Here is a 23,186-nt window from a genome sequence, read left to right as displayed (position 1 = left end):
GTGTGTGCGCCTGTGTGTGTGCGCCTGTGTGTGCATGTGTGTGCTTTGCAGCTCTGTGTGATTCACCGAAATCCAAAAACAACTGGGTCAATAGACCGTTCCCACCAAGGCCAGGTTTGAGTCGTTGATATTCCAGGCTTACAGGCCCAGTGTGCAATCACTGGAGTAATCATGTGTTTTATGGGGTTGGGGATTTGATCGATCTGTGCTGGGCTCGTGTCTACTGCTTGAGGGGTGGGGGGTGTGGTGGAGGGGGGTGGGGGGGTGTAGGCGGCGGGGGGACGGTGCGGGGAGCATGGTTTCGCTGCTCCCTCCACCGATCAATCCATCCTTCATTAACCGATCAACCAAGGTGTCTCCATTGACGGCGATCGATACGCCACTATCCCCATGACAACGCACTACGTCGTTAGCCCCCCCACCGCGGCGGCGCGTACAGCAGCCGTTGACGTGGTTTATCCACGTTTTTCTAGGTGATATGATTGGTCAGAACGACAAGACGATGTCTTCTGCAGTATCTTAATGTTTTAACCCTTTGTGTGTCTCTCTCTCTCTCTCTCTCTCTCTCTCTCTCTCTCTCTCCATCCACAGGTGAAGTCAATCAAAACAGGTTCTGTGTTCTGGTCCATAGCCTGCTGCCTGTCCTACTTCTACATGGTGAGTGTCGGTGGTTAGAGTCCACACAAACACACACACACTCACACACACACTCACACACACACACACACACACACAACCCCCGATGCCAGCGTCGGTTTTCCCTACATAGCATTCTATTTGTGGTAATGGGAATCTGGAAGTCATGATTCCATTCAGACAGCCCAGCGATACTGTAGCAATGTGAGACGAGGTGCTGATAGGTGTAGCACACACGCACACACACACCACCCGGGCCTGTCAAGGAGATAGATGGAGAGATCAGATAAAAGACATTGTGATTGGTGCTGAAGGAGATCCATAGTTCTCGTTCATAGTTAAATCCCAGCCCCGGCCCAGCAAGCCATCAGACAGATGTCAAATGAAATCGATCACACCGGGTGAGAGAGAGAGATGGAGAGAGGCAGATAAAGGATAGAGACAGAAAGAGGAGAGAGAGAGAGAGAGAGAGAGAGAGAGAGAGAGAGAGAGAGAGAGAGACAGAGAGAGAGAGAGAGAGAGAGAGAGAGAGAGAGAGAAATAAAGAAAGAGAGAGAGAGAGAGAGAGAGAGAAATAAAGAAAGAGAGAGAGAGAGAGAGAGAAATAAAGAAAGAGAGGGAGGGAGAAAACCGTTAATGACCAGACTTGAAACCACTCGTCTTTTATACGACACTGTCTCTCTCCGTTTCTCTCTCTCTCTCTCTCCTTCCTCTTTCTGTCTATATCCAACTCACTGCATAGACACAGTGTGGAATATGTGGGCTTTTCGCCTCTCCCCTATTCTCTCTCTCCTCCTAACTTCCTAGTGTAGACTCTCTCTCTCTCTCTCACTCTCTCTCTCTCTCTCTCTCTCTCTCTCTCTCTCTCTCTCTCTCTCTCTCTCTCTCTCCGTGTGTTTTGAAGCCTCTGTTGTAGAGTTTGCTGTCACATTGACTCACTCCCTCTCCTCACTCTGTTTCTGGCCCTCTACTGGCTGTTATCTGCATTGAGAGAGAGAGAGATCCCCTCCTTATCTTTGCACCATAAGCAAGGCAGGAGAGAAGAAGAGAGAGAGCATGACTAAGATATAGTAGAATATATAGTATGCTGAGTAGAACCTCACCGTTAGAAAAGCCTGATATCCTCTTCATACCCCAGGGGAGGACACACATGCATAAATACACACACACACGCCTCATGAGAGCACTTTTGAAGTTCTCTTCACTCATAAACTATGTCTGAGGTGTTTGTGAGGTGATTGTTACTCAGGTGAAAGATTCTGGAGGCTCCCGTAAAGTCAAGCGGTAGAATCACAACTCCCCGGTCTGTTCTTTTTCACCACGGGAAAAAAAAAAAGCCAAAGAGCCAAAGCTCCGATGTCGACGACGCAGCAGTTAGAATCACCCGCGATCTACCTCCCAGGGCCCCACACCTCGCCCTCCAACAAAGCAGCCTAGTCCCCAGAGAACCAGGCTTCTCTCTCAGGCCAGACCACTTGCCCCCTTCTCTACCCCCCCTCATGTCACCGTACACCCCCGGCTCATCACTAACATCCTCACTAACCCCCCCCCCCCCCACGGAGGCAATCTACTCTACTCTCTTCCTGACAGACAGAGAAACAACCCCCCCCCAACCATCGCCACTACCTCCCTGACTCTAAAGACACCTATCTATGAGAGAGACCGGTCTAGAACCCAAACGGTTATTCCCACCGGTCTCCTGACTGATACCTTTGTTTCCTTCAGTTGGGATTATCCCCCAAAATTTGGGGGGGGGGGTGTTTCTGTGATCCCTCAGTTACCTTGAGTAGGTCCCAAGGGCGGGAGGAGGTGGAGGGGTGGGGGTAAACACAGTAGTTTAACTTACAACTTATTTTTGGGTTTCTGTTGGGGATTCTGGGCTGTAGCCTGCAGAGCTGTGTGTGAGGGTTCCCCCCCCCCCCCCCCCCGCAGGGCTCGCTGCCTCAGAGGTGGTAGTCGGCCCTGCAGGGCCTTCACACTGACAGGGGAGTAATGCAGAGTGTACAGTTTTCCCAAAGACAGAGTAGTTCTCTCTCTCTCTCTCTCGCCTGCATGCTTTCTCTCACTCACTTTGTCTCTCTCTCTCTCGCTCGCTCGCTTTCTCTCATTCTCCCTCCCTCTGCCTCTCTCTCTCTATCTCTCCCTCCCTCTGCCTCCCTCTATCTATCTCTTCCCCCTCTCTCTCTCTCTATCTCCCCCTCTCTGTCTCTCCCTCTCTTGCACACTTAAGGACACACACACACACCAGCAGTAGTTTGAGGGCTGGGTTTGCAACTGGAGTCCTCCCTGAAAGGAAACTGCTGCTTCAGAGTCAACAGTGAAAATGAGCCCTGAGATTGGGAGTCATCGACCTGTTCCAGAGCTTCAAATGCCTTTCATTAGCTGACACCATCGACTAACTGAAGAGATAACAGAACACGTGGAGTAGTGGTTATGAGTTATGAGAATGTTATGAGTTCAAATCCCACCTGGGAACACCACCACTAGTGTGCCCTTGAGTAAGACACTTCACCCTAAGTTACGACTGTCCCTGTAATCTCTAATTGTAAGTCACTTTGGATAAAAGCGTCTGCTAAATGGTTAAATTGTAACTTATCCAAGATTGTTGATTTCTTTCTTCCTCTTTCTTTCTTCCTGTAAACTAGGCCCTAGCACTTTGTTGTTTATAGCGAGCGATAGATAGATAGATAGACAGATAGGTAGCAGCACGACCTCGAGTGTGATATTGCTTTTTATACAACAGTTCTACAGCGCAATTTGTATTGAACACAAACATCTGCAGACTAGCTACTTTGTATTAACGGTCATTTCGGAATGATACATATAGTTAAAAGTCCCAGTGCTGGGGCGCTTAGGTGGCGTAGCTGGTTAAGCGCTGACCATGTAACCGCAGGGTCCCCGGTTCGATTCCGGCCGGGGACATATCCTGCATGTCATCCCTCCTCTCTCTCACCCATCCTTCCTGTCTAAATCTTCACTGTATCTCTCAATAAAAATAAAAAATATGAGTGGGACTGCCCCACTCAGAAAAAATAACTTAAAAAAGTCCCAGTGCTGTTATACTGTATATCAGCACTCATGGAATGCCTCTTGTCCAATCAAATTACTTGGTCGGAACTAACTGTTGTATAATGATTCTTAAGTATTCCTAAATTCATAAGATATGGTGTAGGGTCTTTTGAGCTTACGGTGTGTGTGCGCGTGCGTGCGCGTGCGTGCATGTGAGCGTGTGTCCGCAAGACGGCATTGAAGAAATGGTCAAACATCTAACTGCTCTCCCTCTCTGTCAGTCAGCTGTTGCCCACAGTGCAGATCTCCACGGAGGTGTTTGAAACTCTCTGATTGATTGATGTTGTTTATGGGCCCTCTGATCCCACACTGACACTCCTGAATACCAAGTGTTTCTGCTGCGTCATTTACAATTATTGTAGCTTTTAAAAGTTATTGGTGCATTTTGCGATTCAGTCACGGTATTCAATCGTGATTGCGTTGGCTTTATTAGGAGCTGCCTGCCAAAGTCAATGTATATCTGTTCCACGTGTCTTGTAATAACTGTGTGTGTGTGTGTGTGTGTGTGTGTGTGTGTGTGTGTGTGTGTGTGTGTGTGTGTGTGTGTGTGCGCGTGTGTTCCAGGTATCGGCATGGGGAGGCTACGTCTTCATCATCAACCTTATTCCTCTCCATGTGTTTGTGCTGATGCTCATGCAGCGCTACAGCAAGAGAGTCTACATAGGTGAGAGACCACACACACACACACACACACACACACACACTTACACTTGTACACACACAATCTGCTACTGAGACAGACTGGCCACAAGCAATGTCTTTATTTACCCTAAAACACAACATTTCAATCGAGAACTCCGCTTCTGGGATCTGGTAGAAGAACTGTGTAGGTGTTAGCAGCATAACAAATCTAGGTAGAGCTGTAGCTCATGAACTCCCAATCCTATCAGATCTGTGAAAGAGGGTGAACAAGGCCGTTTTGGAGAGAACTCGTCTGATATAAAATGCAGCCTTGTAGTAAAAAAAAAAAAAAAAAACTCACTGGCTTTTATGAACTGATATTGCTTGACTACCAGCTCGGTAACAGAATCAGATGGTCGTCGTTTGTCTTGGTTGTGGAAACCCCTCTTGTGTGAACAACCCGTAAGACGTATAGAAGAGTATCTCTGTGTTTATTGTAAAGGAACGGTCGATGTGTCACACTTGTCACTTAGAGGCTCACAGGATAGGACACGTCTTTAGTCTGAGAAAACAATACTGTACACAAATGCTGCAGAGACACACTCACACACACACACACACACACACACTCACACACACACACACACACACACACACACAAACACACACACACACGTAGTGCTGAGCTGAAGGAACGGTAGGGCTGCTGAGGCCTAGATAAATGCTCTGGCGTCAAGCATCATTTACACCTGATTACACCCATTACTCAATGTAACCAGCACACCCCAGTCCTGTCTGCCGTGGCAATAAATGACCTCCCCTCCAGGAGCAGCCGGCCTGACCTCCCCGCGCTCAGCCTTCCACTAGTCCTCCAACAACGGCTCCTCCTCTCCGCGGGAGACGTTAGCTATTGTGGACTTTTTCTCCTCATCGTTGTTGTTTTTGGACAATCTCTCTAGGTGTTAAAACGCCGGCTGACGACCGACCTCGAGCGCTGCTCTTCGATAGCGTAGAGGGCGTGCGTTTTAGTCGAGCGGACATTTCGTGCAGATAAGCCTCCGGGGGCGTCGAGTTTGAATCCTACGCCGCCTCGGGTTTGGCGGACCTTCTCGGTCGGGCCAGGGGAAGAACGTGTTCGCGAGCCTGTCGTGCCTCGCTGACAGTGAAGCTTTTTTAATTTATTCAGGAAAGTGACTTTTGAAACCAAGTCTTTTTCAAGGGTACCCTGATTAAAAAAAACTAAATGTCACAACACATCACTGTTGTTTTCCGTCAAGATTTTAAGAGGACTCGATTTACAACGGCGATGCAATTTTCTTTTTTTTACAGACAACGATCGATTATAACAACAGCACGCACTCCTTCCACTGAGGAATCCTTAATCAGGCTCCTCAGGCGGCCTAGTGATATTGAAGCAGGAAGTCTTGGGAGTGTCCAGCAGGTCATTCCCTGCCCGAGGAGCACACTGAAAGGGTTATGGAAGAGTGTATTCATAACAGAATGTATTCTCAGGGTGTCCAACTGACAGACAGTCCGAGCCACCTCATCATCGTGCTGCGTCACTCAGCAGGCTACGTGTTAGCGCTCCAGGCGGTTCGCAGCCACACTACAGAACACCATGGCGCTTGGGAAAAAACGTGAAATCTTAATTAAGGTGCACACTCTGAATCGACTCCCCCTTTGCTGCGAAGTTTGGGGGTTCTTGGGGGTTACGGTTCCACCCCATCACCGTCTCATCTCTTCGGACCCCCGACTGTGCTGTTTCTCTCACCAAAGTTCTTATTTTCTCCTCCCATTTAATGAGTTGAGATAAGAGGTCTATTGTATCTACTCCCTGCTGTGAGAATCAATGGGCTTTAAATACTTCTAAGGAGATGGTTTTTTTGGGGGGGGGGTTTTCTCAACAGCCCAAAGTGAAATGATTTCAATAGCACAGGCTAGTTATCCACTCTCCATTGTCCGATCTCTCATTACTTGTTATCCTCTCTCTCTCTCTCTCTCTCTCTCTCTCTCTCTCTCTCTCTCTCTCTCTCTCTCTCTCTCTCTCTCTCTCTCTCTCTCTCTCTCTCTCTCCTCTCCTCTCCTCTCCTTTGTTCTGTCCATCCAGCTTACAGCACTTTCTACATCGTGGGCCTGGTGCTATCAATGCAGATCCCCTTTGTGGGCTTCCAGCCAATCAGGACCAGCGAGCACATGGCTGCAGCAGGTAAAGCCCCGCCCCCTCTGCCTCCTGAGTCACCCTCAGGCTGCAATGACTTACACACTCACACTCACACTCACACACAGTTCTATCTACTGGGACCAATACCAAGCAATAGCCGTACACGGAACAATGAGGCATCCTCATAGGAGTGTCTCAAAGTCAGGACTGGTTCCATCTGCCTCCTGCCAGCTTTTGATGTTCATCCAATCTGGAGGGAGTTGGCATGCAGCATGACTCATATGACTGCATCCGTTCCAAGCTTAGCGGGACGTAGCCTAGCGGGACGTAGCCTAGCGGGACGTAGCCTAGCAGGATGTAGCCTAGCGGGATGTAGCCTAGCGGGACGTAGCCTAGCGGGATGTAGCTTAGCGGGATGTAGCCTAGCTGGATGTACATTACATTTACATTTTGGGGATTTAGCAGATGCCTTTGTCCAAAGCGACTTAGCAACAAATACATTTGAATTATACAAATACAATACAAGTGAATCATCTATCCATCAGTCATCATTAGAAAAAGTAATCTATGACCAGGGGCCATTGGCAGTTACAATGCTGGGAGAATTACTTTTTGTTGTTGTTGTTATACAATATATATATATATATATATATATATATATATATTTATAATAGATGGACGTAGCGTAGTGTGATTTTGAAGCATTACTTGTCACAACAGCATCCATCTCGGGCTCCTCCTTCAGTCTGAACTGTTTGATCTGATGTCAGCTGGTTTATAAGTGGTTGTATCTGTATGCGGCTCCCTGTTCAAGTGAAACGCTGCTGTTGATTGAACACCGTGGCCGCCCATCGCTCTCTCTGAAACACCCAGCCTCTCTGGGAGAACGGGCCTGTTGGATTGTCAACTAGCAGCTGCTGGCAACATCTGGCAGGGGCAGGTCGCTGGCGCGGCGGGTGGGTGAGCGGTGGGGGGGGGGGCGTAGGCGGTGGGAGGGCGCAGGAGAGGAAATGGATAAAAGAGGCTCAGCGGGATCGAACCCAGTGATGGGCGGCGTGTCGGAACATCGCAGCCCGCGCCCCGGGAGGTTCTGACCTTGGAACAACTGCAGAGGGGTGGGGGGAGGGGTGGGGGGAGGGGAGGGGGAGGGCGGTTGGATCCGTCAGAGAAGCGTTCCAGCTCTCTGATTGCTGTTACCTCACGGGAGGGGAGGAAGTGGTGAAGGGGAGGGGCGGGGGGGAATGACCTTCCTGTCATGCGAGGTCATCTCTGTCTCCAGCCTCGTCTGTGGCCTGGCCCGGTGGGGAGGAGGTCACATGCTCTTATTGAAACTAATGCCGCTAATTTGCTAATATCTCCGACCGTGTGTGTGTTTGTGTGTGTGTGTGGTGTCCAGGTGTGTTTGCCCTGCTCCAGGCCTATGCGTTCCTGCAGTACCTGAAGGACAGGCTGACCAGACAGGAGTTCCAGACCCTGTTCTTCCTGGGCGTGTCGCTGGCCGCGGGGGCCGTGTTCCTCACTGTCATCTACCTCACATACACAGGTACAGACCCCCCTGTCATCTACCTCACATACACAGGTACAGACCCCCCTGTCATCTACCTCACATACACAGGTACAGACCCCCCTGTCATCTACCTCACATACACAGGTACAGACCCCCCCTGCTCACTGTTAAACCTGTCAACCAAGTCTTCATACTGTGTGTGTGTGTGTGTGCGTGTCTGTGTCTGTCTGTGAGTGCATCTTTGAGTGCGTCTGTGTGTGCGTGTCTGTGTCTGAGTGCGTCTGTGTGTGCGTGTCTGTGTCTGAGTGCGTCTGTGTGTGCGTGTCTGTCTGTGTCTGTCTTTGAGTGTGTCTGTGTGTGCGTGCATGTGTGTCAAATTGTATTATCCCACTAGGGGAAATTTGGTTGGCAGTCAGATATTCAAAACACATTCAATAAATACAACATGAAAGACAACATATCAGACAGGACACAGACACAAGAATACAATACAATACACTAAAGTGCTTAGTGCAATCATTTGTGCAAATTCATCCTGCCAATTGCAGTGCAAACAAAAGAGTCTTTGGATTTGTTTGTCCTATGGGCTGGTTTCACAGACAAGGATTAAATCACAGGCTTGAATCACATTTACAATAGAAAACCTCGATTGAGGATGCTTTTGAGTTTGGGGTTTTGAGTTCCTAAAATCAATAATCACGTCCTTGGTTTTAGACACATTCAGTTCTAGGAAAGACTCCTTACACCATGACACCGAGTCATTAACGGCCCCCTTCTGCAGGCTAAGTGTAACTTGAGTCATCTGCAAACTTTATAATGTGTCCATTCTCAAACTTGCTCTGACAGCTATTCGTGTCAAGAATATAATGAAGGGGAGAGAGAGTTCACATCCTTGCGGTGAACCAGTGGACGAGTGGACCTTGTAGGAGAGGCCGCCATTAACTCTCACACACTGTGACCTACCTGTCAGAAAGTCTAAAATCCATCCAATGAGATTAATATGGAGATTAAAATCAGAGAGGAGTGGCTGCATGTATGGTGTTGAAAGCAGAAGAAAAATCTATAAACAGAAGTCTAACATGAGTCAGGGGCCCCTCAAGGTGACGATACATTTACATTTTTACCATTTAGCAGATGCTTTTATCCAAAGCGACTTATAAATAGAGATTACAGAGACAGTCTCCCTGGAGTAATTTAGGGCTAAGTGCCTTACTCACGGGCACACTAGTGGTGGTGTTCCCAGGTGGGATTTGAACTCATTTCCTTCTGATCACCAGTCCAACTCACAAATTCACTAGGCCACCACTACCCCTAGCGTGTGCGTGTGTGCATGTGTGTGCGTGCGTGTGTGTAAAATCCACTCATCTTCACACATCCCTCAATATACTTGACCCTAAGTGCCTCATACTGACCTACGCAAGTATACACACGCACATGCAAGCGCACGCACAGGCACTTGCACACACACACACACACACACACACACACCCTTCCCCCACATGCACTGTAAGGTGTAATTGAATGTGTGTGCACAGCTCTGGTCCCAGTGGTCTCTGGTATTGACTTGTGTCTGTTCATTTAGGTTACATCGCTCCTTGGAGTGGCCGCTTCTACTCTCTGTGGGATACCGGGTAAGTTCTGCTGACCCTTCTCTGTTTTTGCAGCCTCCCTCCGCCCAGCGAACACACGTTTTATTGACTGTTTGTTGTGTGAAAAGGGCCACTGTATACTTCAGTCTCCGAGGAGCCAGTCACACCGGCGCTAATACGGCTTTCTCATTTAAAAAAACCAGGCGATCGATGGTTGTTTTGCCGACAGCAGCAGATTGGGTTTTACTCTAGCTTCTTTATTAGTGGCTGGTTCCCGGCTGTCTTTTGAAGTCCCATATGTTTCACTCTTTCTCATCTTTCTTCTCTCTCTCTCTCTCTCTCTCTCTCTCTCTCTCTCTCTCCAGCTGTAGTAGAAGTAGTAGAACTTTATTTCTTTCTTCTCTTCTCTCTCTCTCTGTCTCTAACTCCCTCTCTCTCTCTCTCTCTCTCTCTCTCTCTCTCTCTCTCTCTCTCTCTCTCTCTCTCTCTAACTCCCTCTCTCTCTCCAGCTGTAGTAGAAGTAGTAGAACTTTATTCATCCCCAAATAGGGGAAACTGATGTATCTGCCACTCAAGACGACGTACACGAGATTAGACAAAGATCAAGTAACAACAAGATATTCAACTCTCCTTCCGCCTCCAGCTATGCTAAGATCCACATCCCCATCATAGCGTCTGTGTCGGAGCACCAGCCCACCACCTGGGTGTCCTTCTTCTTCGACCTCCACATCCTGGTCTGCACCTTCCCAGCAGGCCTCTGGTTCTGCATCAAGAACATCAACGACGAGCGCGTCTTCGGTAAGGGGACCACGCCACGCCACGTCAACACACACACACACACACACACACACACACACACACTCAACGTAAAAAGTCTTTATTTGCACTGATACAGAGACCATGTTTATGTTTATTTGATGCTTGAGTAAGGGTTCATGTTCAACACACACACACACACACAGCGTTAAACATGTTGTTTGATTACTATAAGTGCATTACTATAAGTGCATCTTGATTACTATGTTGTGTCAATCAGGACCACGCCAGCCCAGCCCAGGAGGGGGCGCCGCGGTCCTCGAGGATTTCATTAGCTTCTCCTCAGTGTTTAATAAGCCAATTAATGTCTCGCCGTGGCCACACACCTGTCCAGCCTTGTTTGAATTAGTCCCAGAGTCCACACACCTGTCCAGTCTTGTTTGAATTAGTCCCGGATTAAAGTGCAGGGGCGGAGAGGTCTACATCTCTCGAAGACCATGGCCTAACATGCATGAATTATCCTAATGTTTGTCTCCCTCCCTCACTCTTCTCCCTCTCTCCCTCCCTCGCTTTCCCTCCCCCCCCCCCCCTCCTCCCCTCTACAACCCCCCCTCCCTCCCGACCCCTCTCTCCCCCTCTACACCCCTCCCCCCCCCTCCTACCTCCTGACCCCTCTCCCCCCCCTCCTACCTCCTGACCCCTCTCTCACCCCCTTCTTCAGTGGCGTTGTACGCCATCAGCGCCGTGTACTTCGCCGGCGTGATGGTGCGTCTGATGCTGACCCTGACCCCTGTGGTGTGCATGCTGTCGGCCATCGCCTTCTCCAGCGTGTTCGAGCACTACCTGGGGGACGACATGAAGAGGGAGACGCCCCCCGCGGAGGACAGCAGCGACGAGGACGACAAGAGGAACTCCGGGAACCTCTACGACAAGGTCAGTGAGGGGGTCAGGGGTCACACGCACACACACACACACCTCTCGTGTAGGGTTTTCTCACACTTATTCTGCCAAGGTCAACCAGTAGGGGGTGTATAGGTCTGTGAGAGGGTCAGTCACAGACCTGGTGTCCGCTGCAATAGGGTGTGGTGTGTGTTCAAAGGAAGCAGGCATGCTTCTGGACGGCACAATAGCACGAAAGGTACTCCTCTCTGCACTCATGGTGTCTGCAGTGTCGACTCCACACTGCTTTACTTTATATTCCTCAGTTGTATAGCCTCTTTATAGTCTCCCTAAGTAGAGTCTGACCTCACTCACTCCCCAGTCAGACTCTACGTCACCGAAGGAAAGCATGTGGATGCACAAATTCAATGACTCATCAATGGGAAAAAAAACTATCACAGTCTGCAACCCGCCTATGACATTGTCCGCAGTGTGGGGCCTCCTCGACGTCTTACGCTTGTCATGTTGTGTTTGTCTCCCCCTGCAGGCAGGAAAGGTGCGTAAGCACGTGTCGGAGCAGGAGAAGGCGGAGGAGGGCCTGGGGCCCAATGTGAAGAGCATCGTCACCATGCTCATGCTGATGCTGCTGATGATGTTCGCCGTCCACTGCACCTGGGTCACCAGCAACGCCTACTCCAGCCCCAGCGTGGTGCTGGCCTCCTATAACAACGATGGGTGAGAGAACACACACACACAGGGAACACACACACACACACAGGGAACACACACACACACACACACACACACACACACACACACACAGGAAACACATATGTGTGGTGGCCTGGGAAAACCCTTCACATGGTGGCATTTTGACATTTTCATTTTTTTATATTTCCATAAATTAGAAGTTCTCAGCTATTCATAACTGGTTGAATGACTGAGATAGCCCTTTATTTTAAAAAGTTATGAGCATTTTAATGTATCATGTCAAAAAAAGTGAAAGGTGAGAAATGCTGCCCCCATGCTCCGGGTCGGGGGAGGAGCCTATGCAGATCGGCCGGTCTCGTTTGTCTGCTTGTGATGCGGTGTTAGTCTGCTCGCCTCGTCGGTATGCGAGGGACAGATCCATTTGTGTGTCTTCTAGTTAAGATTGTATTACTTTATGCTTATTGTGAGCATCAGTAAACTGGCAATAACACAGGTGGAAGTATCGTCTCTCCTTTCGCTCATGTGTGCGTGCGTTGCTTAACTGAGAATGAGACACGTTCAACGTGACGTTGTTTCGCTAGCAAACTACCCACCACAAAAACATAAAAATAAGTACTTTCTCTTTTGTTTTCTTAAAATGTTTATTCACCATAATGTAGTATGGAGTTCAAAGTACTAGAATACCACATAATATCAAAATCGCCGAAATAGGACATTTCCATCTATTTTTGCTCTTTGCCACAAACGAACGCCAGCGACATCCGACGGGTTTTCCCAGGCCACCACACATATACACACATAGGGAACACACACACACACACACACAGGGAACACACACAGGGAACACATATACACACATAGGGAACACACATACACACACAGGGAAAACACACATACACACACAGGGAAAACACACATGCACACAGGGAACACACATACACACTGGGAATACAGTGGTCCTCTGTGGCTCAGTTTGGTAGAGCATGGCACTAACAACGCTTAGATCGTGAGTTCGATTCCCTCTGGGACCGTATACACTGGAAAATGTATGTCTCTTTGGATCAAAGCGTCAGCTAAAGGGCATATATTATTATTATATTATAGTATATTATGGAACACACACATACACACAGGGAATATGCACGCACAGGGAACATGCACTCTGTGCCACCCATTGCAGTTAATATTCCATTCATGAGTTAGGTGTTTTATGAGGAAACAGTGTGTGTGTGTGTTATATAACTCACGTTGTTGTTATTGTCGTGCGGCATATCTAGCAGTCGTATCCTTCTGTCCCCTGACTTTGAGAGCGCTCCTCAATTATTCATCATGTATCATGCAACGCTGCCGTTTCCACAGGATGATGTGTCCCTTTACAAGATTAAGTGCATTTTATTATTTATTTATTTTAATATTGAAGACATGGAGATAGAGTCGAAAGTCTGACTTAAGGACTCTGACTACATCCTCATACATGTATGTATGCATGCAGCTGTCATTGCTAAAGCCTTGCATCATACGGTGTTACGTGTGGTCAGAGCACGCACACGCAATACACCGGCCCAGTCATACCAAAGACTATAAAAATGGTACCCGATGCCTCCCTGCTTGGCACTCAACATTAAGGGTTGGATTGAGGGTAAGACCCTGCTACATATCAGTGTCATGTCCAGGGGGTGTACTTGTAAGCTGCCTCACACTACAGAAACAGGAGATAGGGCCACTAGGCTCGAGAACCAGTAAGTAAGCTACTTACTTTTACTTTAGAAATAACCTTACTGAAGCCAAACGGAATATGACTTGAGGGGCTCCCCGATGGCAGTCTTCCAGAGGTTTGGCCTAGCTGTCATCATGTCAGCCCTGTAACCCATGGTGCTGTCATCATGTCCGCCCTGTAACCCATGAGATGCTGAAGGGCTAATTCATGCTTTTAAAGCAGACTCTTTTTACTGGCCCTCCTGTAAAGACAATTGAGAAGGTACAGCTGGGTCTGAACTCTGCAGCTAGACTCTTAACAAGAACAAGGAAGATTGTTCATATGATTCATATTGATTTTGTTTGACCTGTCAGTCAACTCCAAAACCCATGATGCTGTTAGTCAACTCCAAAACCCATGATGCTGTTAGTCAACTCCATAACCCATGATGCTGTTAGTCAACTCCATAACCCATGATGCTGTTAGTCAACTCCATAACCCATGATGCTGTTAGTCAACTCTATAACATATGATGCTGTTAGTCAACTCCATAACCCATGATGCTGTCAGTCAACTCCATAACATATGATGCTGTTAGTCAACTCCATAACCCATTATGCCGTCAGTCAACCCTGTTACTCATCATCTCCCTCCTGTCCCTTCCATCACAGGACCAGGAACATCCTGGATGACTTCAGGGAGGCGTACTATTGGTTGAGACAGAACACGGATGAGGATGCCAGGGTCATGTCCTGGTGGGACTACGGCTACCAGATAGCAGGCATGGCTAACCGCACCACGCTAGTGGACAACAACACCTGGAACAACAGTCACATAGCACTGGTGAGTCCATACAAAACAATACAACTTTATTAGTCCTTAATTGCCTGCCGCAATAAGACTGTGCAACTCCTCCTCCGGCTGGCTCCATCAGGGTGATCAGAGTCTGGTTGGAGGATGTTAAATGGTACTGGACATAAGGTTGTCAGATGTCTATTAGGTCTATCTTTCTGAGCTGCTGTCACGCCTGAATTTCCCCTCTGGGAACAATAAAGTATCTATGTGTTTGTGACAGCAAGTTTAGAAGTTCTTCTTCTGCAGTGCTTCTAAACCCCCCATACGCTATGTCAGCACATAGAGCAGGTGGCCTCGGGAGGATAACGTGTGTGTCCCCAAATCCCCAATCCTTTGCTCTGGCCTGGTGATATAGTCCTCCTTGTTCCTGAAGGAACACAGGGCCAATCAGAAACAGCATGCTCTAAATTAAATTCATAATCTCCCTGGCTCTCCCTCTATTGTTTCATCAGTGAACTCAATTAATAATAATTGGAAGCTGCAACGTGTGTGGGATTAATTTTGTTCTAACGTGTTGATAGATTTCTTCCCGGCACCAGCACAGACTTTCAATGGTGCCTTAGGTCGTTTTGTGGAGCCTGACTTTCTTTAATTTCTCTCTCTCTCTCTCTCTCTCTCTCTCTCTCTCTCTCTCTCTCTCTCTCTCTCTCTCTCTCTCTCTCTCTCCCTCTCTCCCTCTCTCCCTCTCTCCCTCTCTCCCTCTCTCCCTCTCTCTCTCTCTCTCTCCCATATTCCCTGTCTCATTGTGTCTTCTCTATTCCCTACTTTCTTTCTTTCTTTCTCCCCCTCTTCTCTTACACCTACTCCGCTTCTTCGCACTCTCCGTCCATAGGTGGGCAAAGCCATGTCGTCCAATGAGAGCGCAGCGTACGACATCATGAGGAGCCTGGACGTGGACTATGTGCTGATCATCTTTGGTGGTGTGATTGGCTACTCTGGCGACGACATCAACAAGTTCCTGTGGATGGTCAGGATAGCGGAGGGGGAGCATCCCAAGGACATACGGGTGAGTGACAGCGCAGCGTCGTCGTCATGGAGACACGCTTTGTAATATAAGTGGACCATCACATCACTGTGTGATATATTATGATGTATCCTTACAACAAATCGTCTTACGGCTGTGGCTGTAGCTTGGAGTTGTTGTCTGTTGTCATTCAACCGTTGTTTTTCTAAGCAAGTCAGTTAAGCATAATTTCTTATTCGTCCTAATAAATCTGACCGACTGCGGCAGTTCACTTTCTGACTGGCTCAGCACACGATTTGAGCTGCTATTCTCCAAATCATCAGTTTGTGAAACCCAAGGAGATTGGGTTAACATTGGCCATTGTTAACATTGCTTGTTGCTTTTCAATGACACTTTGTGAAAACTGCATATTGAATGCTTTGTCTAACCGCAATCACATTTTCATGAATGGGAAACCGTTAAAGACACAAAGTAAATTCATTCAAATAAATTGGAATGATAGAATGTGTTGGAGTAAACAGAGTCTGGGCACAGACTTTCGCTGGATGAGAGTCAATAACATCAAACGCCAGAAACCGTCTTTATTTTTTATTTTATTTTTTCCTCCGTTCCCATTCAATTCAGTCTCCGCTTTTTGGTGTCCTTTGTTCCACATCTCAAAGTGTCTCACCGCGCATATCCTGTTTTTTTTTCGTGTGCTCTTCACTTGCACACTTGCTCACGCTTCCTCCTCGTTTTCCACGTGCCCTTCAGGAGAGTGACTACTTCACGCCCCAGGGAGAGTTCCGCGTGGACAAGGCCGGCTCCCCCGTCCTGCTCAACTGTCTCATGTACAAGATGTCCTACTATCGCTTCGGAGAGATGCAGGTTTGTGGTTTTATTTTTATGGAATCGTAAATTATCCAGATTGGTGGCGTTGAGATAACGATCTCATTAACAAGAGAGGTCTGGTCATTAACGAGAGGTCTGTCTAGTCCTGGTGGGTGGGTGGGTGGGGGTGTATGTGTGTGTGGCGTTAAGGCGAGGATCAATGAGGTTCTGCAAAAGAGGGAGAGGCAAGAGTGTCATTGAGATAACGATCTCATTAACGAGAGAGGTCTGGTCCTGGTGTGAAGTCAACTTAGTCACAGTAGGAATTATTATAACAAGTGTTGTAATTTCAAAATGGTAAAACCAATATTTACAAAAACATACCCTGAAATAAAAGCTGAGACTCTATACATTAGCCTCATTAATTGTTCGGTTTCAAATCCAAAGTTTTGGGAGTATAGAGCCAAAGGAATAAAAAGTACTTATGGCTGGCACTGTATATTTATGGCCAACAAGCATTGGGATAGGTGTTTTCTTGTGTTGAAGAAGCAGATTCTGGGTGTACCTATCATCCCTGGCTGCAGTAAGCCCTAACTGACAGATGAGCCTGTCTAGCTAACTAGCTCACGAATGCTGACTGACAGAGAGAGCAGGCTGGCTGACATGCTGACAGGAACGCACCAGGGAGGCATGTGGGAAGCTCTCAGATGTAGGCAAGAGCTCTGGCAGGTAACAGGCAAGATGCGAGAGAGAGAGAGAGAGAGAGAGAGAGAGAGAGAGAGGAGCTCCAGGGAATTTATAATTGTGTGTGTGTGTGTGTGTGTGTGTGTGTGTGTGTGTGTGTGTGTGGCGTTAAGGCGAGGATCAGTGAGGTTCAGTAAAAGAGGGAGAGGCAAGAGAAGAGGAAAAGAAAGAAAGGACAAACAGGCAGCAAAGACAGAGAGATGAGAAGGAGAGAGAGAGAGAGAGAGAGAGAGAGAGAGAGAGAGAGAGATGAATCAAAGCTTAGAGTTACAGTGCTAATGTAAAGGTCACAATAAACCCCCACACAAGCACTTGAGACTCACATAAGCTCTGCGCAGTCGAACTGAACAACGGTCCTCTCCTCTCTAACACCCCCATGGCCCAACCCACCCCCTCCCTGCGCTGTTGTACCGTCTCTCTCAGCTGGACTTCCGGACGCCCCCGGGATTTGACCGCACCCGCAACGCCGAGATCGGCAACAAGGACATCAAGTTCAAGCACCTGGAGGAGGCGTTCACCTCGGAGCACTGGCTGGTCCGGATCTACAAGGTCAAGAAACTGGAGAACCGGGAGCCGCTGGACCACAAGCCCCGGAACATCCTGCCCAAGCAGAAGTACACCTCCAAAAAGGTACGGGTGGCTACGTCCTTCCTTTTCTTCTTCTTCTTCTTCTTCTTCTTCTTCTGTGGTTTCTTGTCATACATTATCGTGATGATCATGTGAATGTTTTTTTTCCCGGTGTAGTGAGTTTTACACATGGTTTATTTTTTTTCTTCAAATTTGTTTATAGCCACCAAATGGAAATGTTCATAAAATGTGAGCCAACTGTACTTTCCTTTCTATGGTTACTGTTAATGTGCTAATGTGTTACCGTTACATTTCTGATGTGTGCTGTAGTAGATCTACAATAGGACCAAACAGCGGTGGTGAACTTTGTTTGGTAAATCAACGTTTGGTTTTTGGTGTTCCGCAGACCGCCAAGAGGAAGAGAGGACACATTAGGAACAAGCTGGTCGTGAAGAAAGGCAAGAAGCCCAGCAAGAAATAATGACAGACAGACGGACGGACACAACAATAAAACAAACAAAAAATGCAACTTAGCAAAAAAAAACTCTACCAATGAAGAAGAACAACAATAACAACGACGACGACGATGGCCATTGTCTGGAACCTTAGCTAGCCGTAGCGCTTAGCCCAGAGCGCTAAAACCTCTCAGCGAGCGCATGGTGAGGGAGGAGGGTGAAGTCCCGTGTCATAATCTGGCTTGTTCCAGAAGTGTTGTCGGTTTTATCCAGAGGACCTTTTTGTCTTGCTCTTTTTCCTTTTTTTTTTCTTCTTTTTTTTTGGGTTTGTTTGTTTTTACTTGAAGGTGTGGCAAGGCACAGAGTTGCCCCCACGTGGTGAGCACCAGCGATAAATGTTGTGGTACATTTAACTGTTGTCCAGAGACAAGGGGGAATAAGTGAATAAAAGAGAGGGATGGAAATGTGAAGAGGCTGGGAGCAACTGCACCAAAGAGCCCCTGACTTGCTCCTTGGCACATTGTCAGCTTGTTACCGTGGTGAGAGTATGGAAGCGTTGGAGTTGAGGATACCCTGTTCCTGACGCGTGTACAGGTGACAGTATACGGCATGGAGGAACTCCACAGTTTAGACTAATAACTGTTATTATTGTTAAATGCTTTTGCTTTTCTTCTTTTTTTTTTTTTTTTTTGCTTGGCTCTAATTTGACGTTATAGCAAGAAAATTCCCTAGAAAAAAAGGCCTAATATGTAAATATGTTATGTAAAGATAAAATGTCTCAAAGGGTTATAATATATTGGATTATTGTGGTGATTTTAAAGATGCAGATGATTTTGTTTTTCCTCTTTACTTTGTTGTGATGTATTTGTTATTTTGTATGGCAGCAGATACAGTGAATGCAATAATTCTCGTTAGGAGGGACTTTGAGATTTTGTTTAAAGAATGTGAATTTTTTTAAAAAGACAAATCCCCTGAAAATTGCTTAGATTGTATATTCTGCTGCTAGGTTTAAAAAGTTGAAGCAATTCTATGTAAAAAAAAAAAAGTAGTGATTATTAATTAGACCTCTCTCCTGTAGGGGGTGCACTCTAGTCCGGTGTGTGAGCCTAGTGCCTCATTGCTGGTCTCTACAGAACCACATAAGCATGTCCATCTGTCTTCTGCTGGTGCTTTGTTTCGCCTGTCTGCAAACTCCATACACGTCAAAGCTGCTGAGTAGAGGCAGAGCAGAGTATAGTATTGTTAGCTAAACATGGCTGCCAGGGAGTGAGTGGAAAGGGAGTGGTGCTGTCTGTTAGAACACTAGGGGTGCATTCTGGTCCTTTGGGAACTCAATGGGCGTTAGTCGGGTGTGGGTAAATCTTTCCTTGATTCTCTACAAAATTCTCGCTTTCTTCTCAAAAGGCAGACGGTCCGATGGGAGGACCCTATTATTTTTTTAAACATTTTGGAAGGAGAAGAGAGGATAGAAGGAATCAAGGAAAAATACTTTTGAGATGCACACTATGTACTGAGGGGTTGTATGATTTTGGGTGGGTGGGTGTGCGTGTTTGAAAGTCAGTGAAACACAATACAGAGGGCTTTTTATCATTCACATGCTCACTTGACAGATTACTAATTTCATATTTCTCTTGCTCTCCTTACACACAGAAATTGTTTTTCTTCACTTGTTTTTTCAGTGCATAATATTGCTTTGTTGTCTCTCTATCTGTTATGAGAGACAGTTTGTCACTGCTTCAATTTCATGGCCCTCTTCACTGAACACAACACCATATCCTCTATGCTCAAAACACACCTTGAGAAACTCATTCATTATTTACATGTTTAAAATCACTTTTATATCATCTTTCTCTCTCTGTTTGCTTCAATGTGTGAGAAGACAAAGGGTTTGGATTAAGCCTTAATGTGATATAGAAGGTTTACTCTTATTTGTTATTTTATTTGACCCTTTTTGTCCTTTATTTTGTGTCTGTTTTGTTGGGTATGGTGGACTAGTTCCCCCCCCTCCTGGGTTCCAGCGTTGCAGCACCTTCTCCTTCTCTCTCTGCCACACTAACACCACCACTACGTTGATTTTCTTTTCATCTGACACAACTTCTGCCCCCACTGTTCCCCTCTCATGTTCTCAAGTTTACATTTTTACATTGTTGTTCAGTTCGATCATGTTTAAATGTAGGCAAAATAAAAAGGTTCAAGTTTGTGTAATAGAAAGTGGTCCTCGTGTCAGTATCACTGTATGCTGTTTCCCAGGGTCATGTCAAGAGGTGAGTCAGTCCAGTACTTGTTAAAGGGTTTTGATGGCAGGATACTTGTCTTCATAGTGAATCCCAGAAAACAGAATTATATTGAATGGAATTACAAGGAATACAAGGCAGCTTTTAAGAGGTGGACCTACAAGTAGGTCAATCTTTTCCAAGCAACACAAAAACACTATCTTTTAAGTTAAGTTATGGCTTGTCAAAAAACACAAGACAGGAAATTCTAAATGAGCACCACCACCCATAACTTCACCTCTGCACTAACAAGGTTTTCTAGCACACAACTTTGATACCTGCTATTCAAACAACATGTTCACCACTGGGCAGGTCGCTTAGCCCTTAGATACCCGGCACCAGTTTTCCTTGCATGTAAATTAAGCAGTGATTCTGACTGCCCAAAAACAATGTATTTGACAGATGGATCTGAATGTATTAGACAGATACTATTATTTAAATGTATTTCACAGATGTATTTGTTAAATCCACCACATGATGGCAGCACCAGCCTTTCGATCAGAGATGCCTGTCTCATTGCTTGCCACATTTGCAGACTAAAATATATTGTAATCTCAGTCACATCTATCAAATGTGCAATTATCTTAAAAGGATAGTTCAGGTTTCTGGACACTATCACATTTTCCCCTTAGAGTGTTGTTGACTCATCCAGACACTTATTTTTTTTTAATTCAGAGGCTGCATTTACACCGCAGGTTGTAATGCCTAGTTCCGATTTAGTGCCTATATCCGATTTTTTTAAACGCCTGGTTAAACCTACTTTTTCAAATGACCCATATCCGATACCTCTGGTTTATATACGACCTGCCTGGTTAGACCACAGTCGAAATTACACATTCGATGTGTATCTGATTATACAACAGTTAGTTCCGACTAAGTAATTTGATTGGACAACAGGCATTCCATGAGTGCCAATATACAGTATAACAGCACTGGGACTTTTAACTATGTATCACTCCGCCGCACAGATGTTCTACTAAATGACCGTTAATTAGACTACATTGTGTTCAGGTTAATAGGCAACAGTCCATTTGAAGTTCAGTTGCTATTTTTGTTTATTTTTATGATTAAATAAACAAACAAATCATAATCTGTTGTCGCTTATTACTGTTAACTAATAAATGACGCTGTAGAACTGTTGTATAAAAGCAATCCGCTTGTTAAGTCGTGACGTGTTTCCGGGTCCAACGTTGGCTGAGGCGCTGTCTTCGAAATGCCGAAATAATAGTAATAATTAATTATATTTATATAGCGCTTTTCCGAGGCTCAAATACCCTGACAATATGGAGAAAACGGGAAAGTGCTGTGTCCCTTGTTGTATGAATAGATCCGAGTCTAAACGATTAAACTGTCATTCTACCGCTGTAGTTCACAGGTACTCTGGTGCGGAGAATTTCTGGTTTGGACTCGGAAATGGCTAAACGTCACTTTTGACGTCAGACTTAACAAGCGGATATCACACTCGAGGTCGTGCTGTTAAACTGAATAGGCCTGCGGCCTCGTACCTACGACCGAATCACAGCCTTGCTGATATTCAGTATAACAGCACTCCCTCTCGTGTGATATTGCTTAATTGAAGCCTGAATCGGATCTGAGAATAGCTTTTTACTGGTTACACATACATGTTACATATCCGATCTGTGCCACATCGGGGGGGGGGGAAATCGGGAATTGTGTCACTTCTACCTGGCAGTGTAAACGCAGCTGGGTTGCCAACTTCCACTACAAATATGGGACATTTGCTGGGCTTAGGGCTAATGTAGCATTAGCCATGCTAGTGTTGATGAGTCTACACTCCAATTAAGTGCAAAATTAGGTATAACATGCAAAACATGCCTTCTCAGGAAGGCCTCCAACATCTCCAGGGACCCGACCCACCCTGGGTACGTACACTTTACCAGGCTGCCCTCGAAAAGGCGGTTCAGGACCCTGGCCGCTAAGACAAACAGACTGAAGAACAGCTTCTACCACAGGGCCGTCCAGGCCCTGAACACAGCAAAGACCTACGTTCTGGGCCCTGGACAGTCTGGACGGATTGATGGCAGCTGCTGGACTGAAAAAATCAGGTGTAGTGCTGAGGCACAAACATGTACATTTCAAGCCTGCAAACTGTGACACTTTAAATAACGTGAAACAATACTATTGTGCAATATGACAACCCTAGTCGTCTATCTGTACAGTATAGTACAGTGGTTTGTGTACATAGCCTTTATTTATGTAAACCAGCTCGTTCCCTTCTTGTTTTTTTTTTTTTTTTTTTTTCTTTCCTAACACCAGGGGAGCCACCCCTCCTAAATTTCGTTGTTTGGTACCTGTACTGTAGCAATGACAATAAAGTCCATTCATTCATTCAAAAACCTGAATTATCCCTTCAAGCGCCTTACAGTTGGCCAACACTTATTTTAAAGACAAGAGACACTGATTGCCATCGCACATTTATTAGAACAAAACTATTCTGTTGAAACACGCCCCCTTCCTTAGCCTATGAGGTTAAGTCCCGCCCTAATGTTCGTTCGTCAACCTATAAGGGTTCGGCTTCCTTCTGCCACTCATGTTGTAAAAACATATGAGGTGTTGCATAGGTTGTTGCCCAGGTGAACGATGAGGAGTTTGGTTCAAGCTCTTGGATACATTGCAGTTCTCTTATGATTAAACTTAACTTCAACTGAATTCAATGCACATACATTCAGGATATCCTGGAAGGACACGGGTATGGTTTAGAAAAAGGGCGTCCAGCTTTGCGTACAGGTCTTCCCCAACCCACAGCACAATGTTTGGGAAGAGCCAAGTTTACAAAAGTGCTTCTTGGTCCAAATAAGGCGAGTCTAGAGTGATTTCTTTTGTCCAGCAAGCAAAAATAAACGTGAAACAAACCTACAAATACCATATTCCT

General features: G+C 46.4%; 1 protein-coding gene across 1 annotated transcript in view; it reads left to right on the top strand.

Annotated features, from left to right (window-relative positions):
- Window positions 1–19,529, top strand: part of LOC308157685 (dolichyl-diphosphooligosaccharide--protein glycosyltransferase subunit STT3B) — a 103,875-nt gene extending 84,346 nt beyond the window's left edge. Inside the window, exons 4-16 of the mRNA XM_080531291.1 lie at window positions 592–657; window positions 4,270–4,369; window positions 6,434–6,532; window positions 7,884–8,030; window positions 9,577–9,625; window positions 10,227–10,381; window positions 11,061–11,272; window positions 11,766–11,953; window positions 14,297–14,468; window positions 15,313–15,486; window positions 16,198–16,311; window positions 17,422–17,628; window positions 17,972–19,529. Coding sequence (XP_080387417.1) covers window positions 592–657; window positions 4,270–4,369; window positions 6,434–6,532; window positions 7,884–8,030; window positions 9,577–9,625; window positions 10,227–10,381; window positions 11,061–11,272; window positions 11,766–11,953; window positions 14,297–14,468; window positions 15,313–15,486; window positions 16,198–16,311; window positions 17,422–17,628; window positions 17,972–18,046 — 1,758 coding nt within the window. The 3' untranslated portion in view covers window positions 18,047–19,529. The remainder of the gene's footprint in view (window positions 1–591; window positions 658–4,269; window positions 4,370–6,433; window positions 6,533–7,883; window positions 8,031–9,576; window positions 9,626–10,226; window positions 10,382–11,060; window positions 11,273–11,765; window positions 11,954–14,296; window positions 14,469–15,312; window positions 15,487–16,197; window positions 16,312–17,421; window positions 17,629–17,971) is intronic.
- Window positions 19,530–23,186: the final 3,657 nt, after the last annotated feature.

The sequence above is a fragment of the Nansenia antarctica genome (assembly GCF_963989245.1).
Source record: "Nansenia antarctica genome assembly, chromosome: 5".
NCBI classification, from domain to species: Eukaryota; Metazoa; Chordata; class Actinopteri; order Argentiniformes; family Microstomatidae; genus Nansenia; species Nansenia antarctica.
This window is presented reverse-complemented; position numbering and strand designations above follow the sequence as displayed.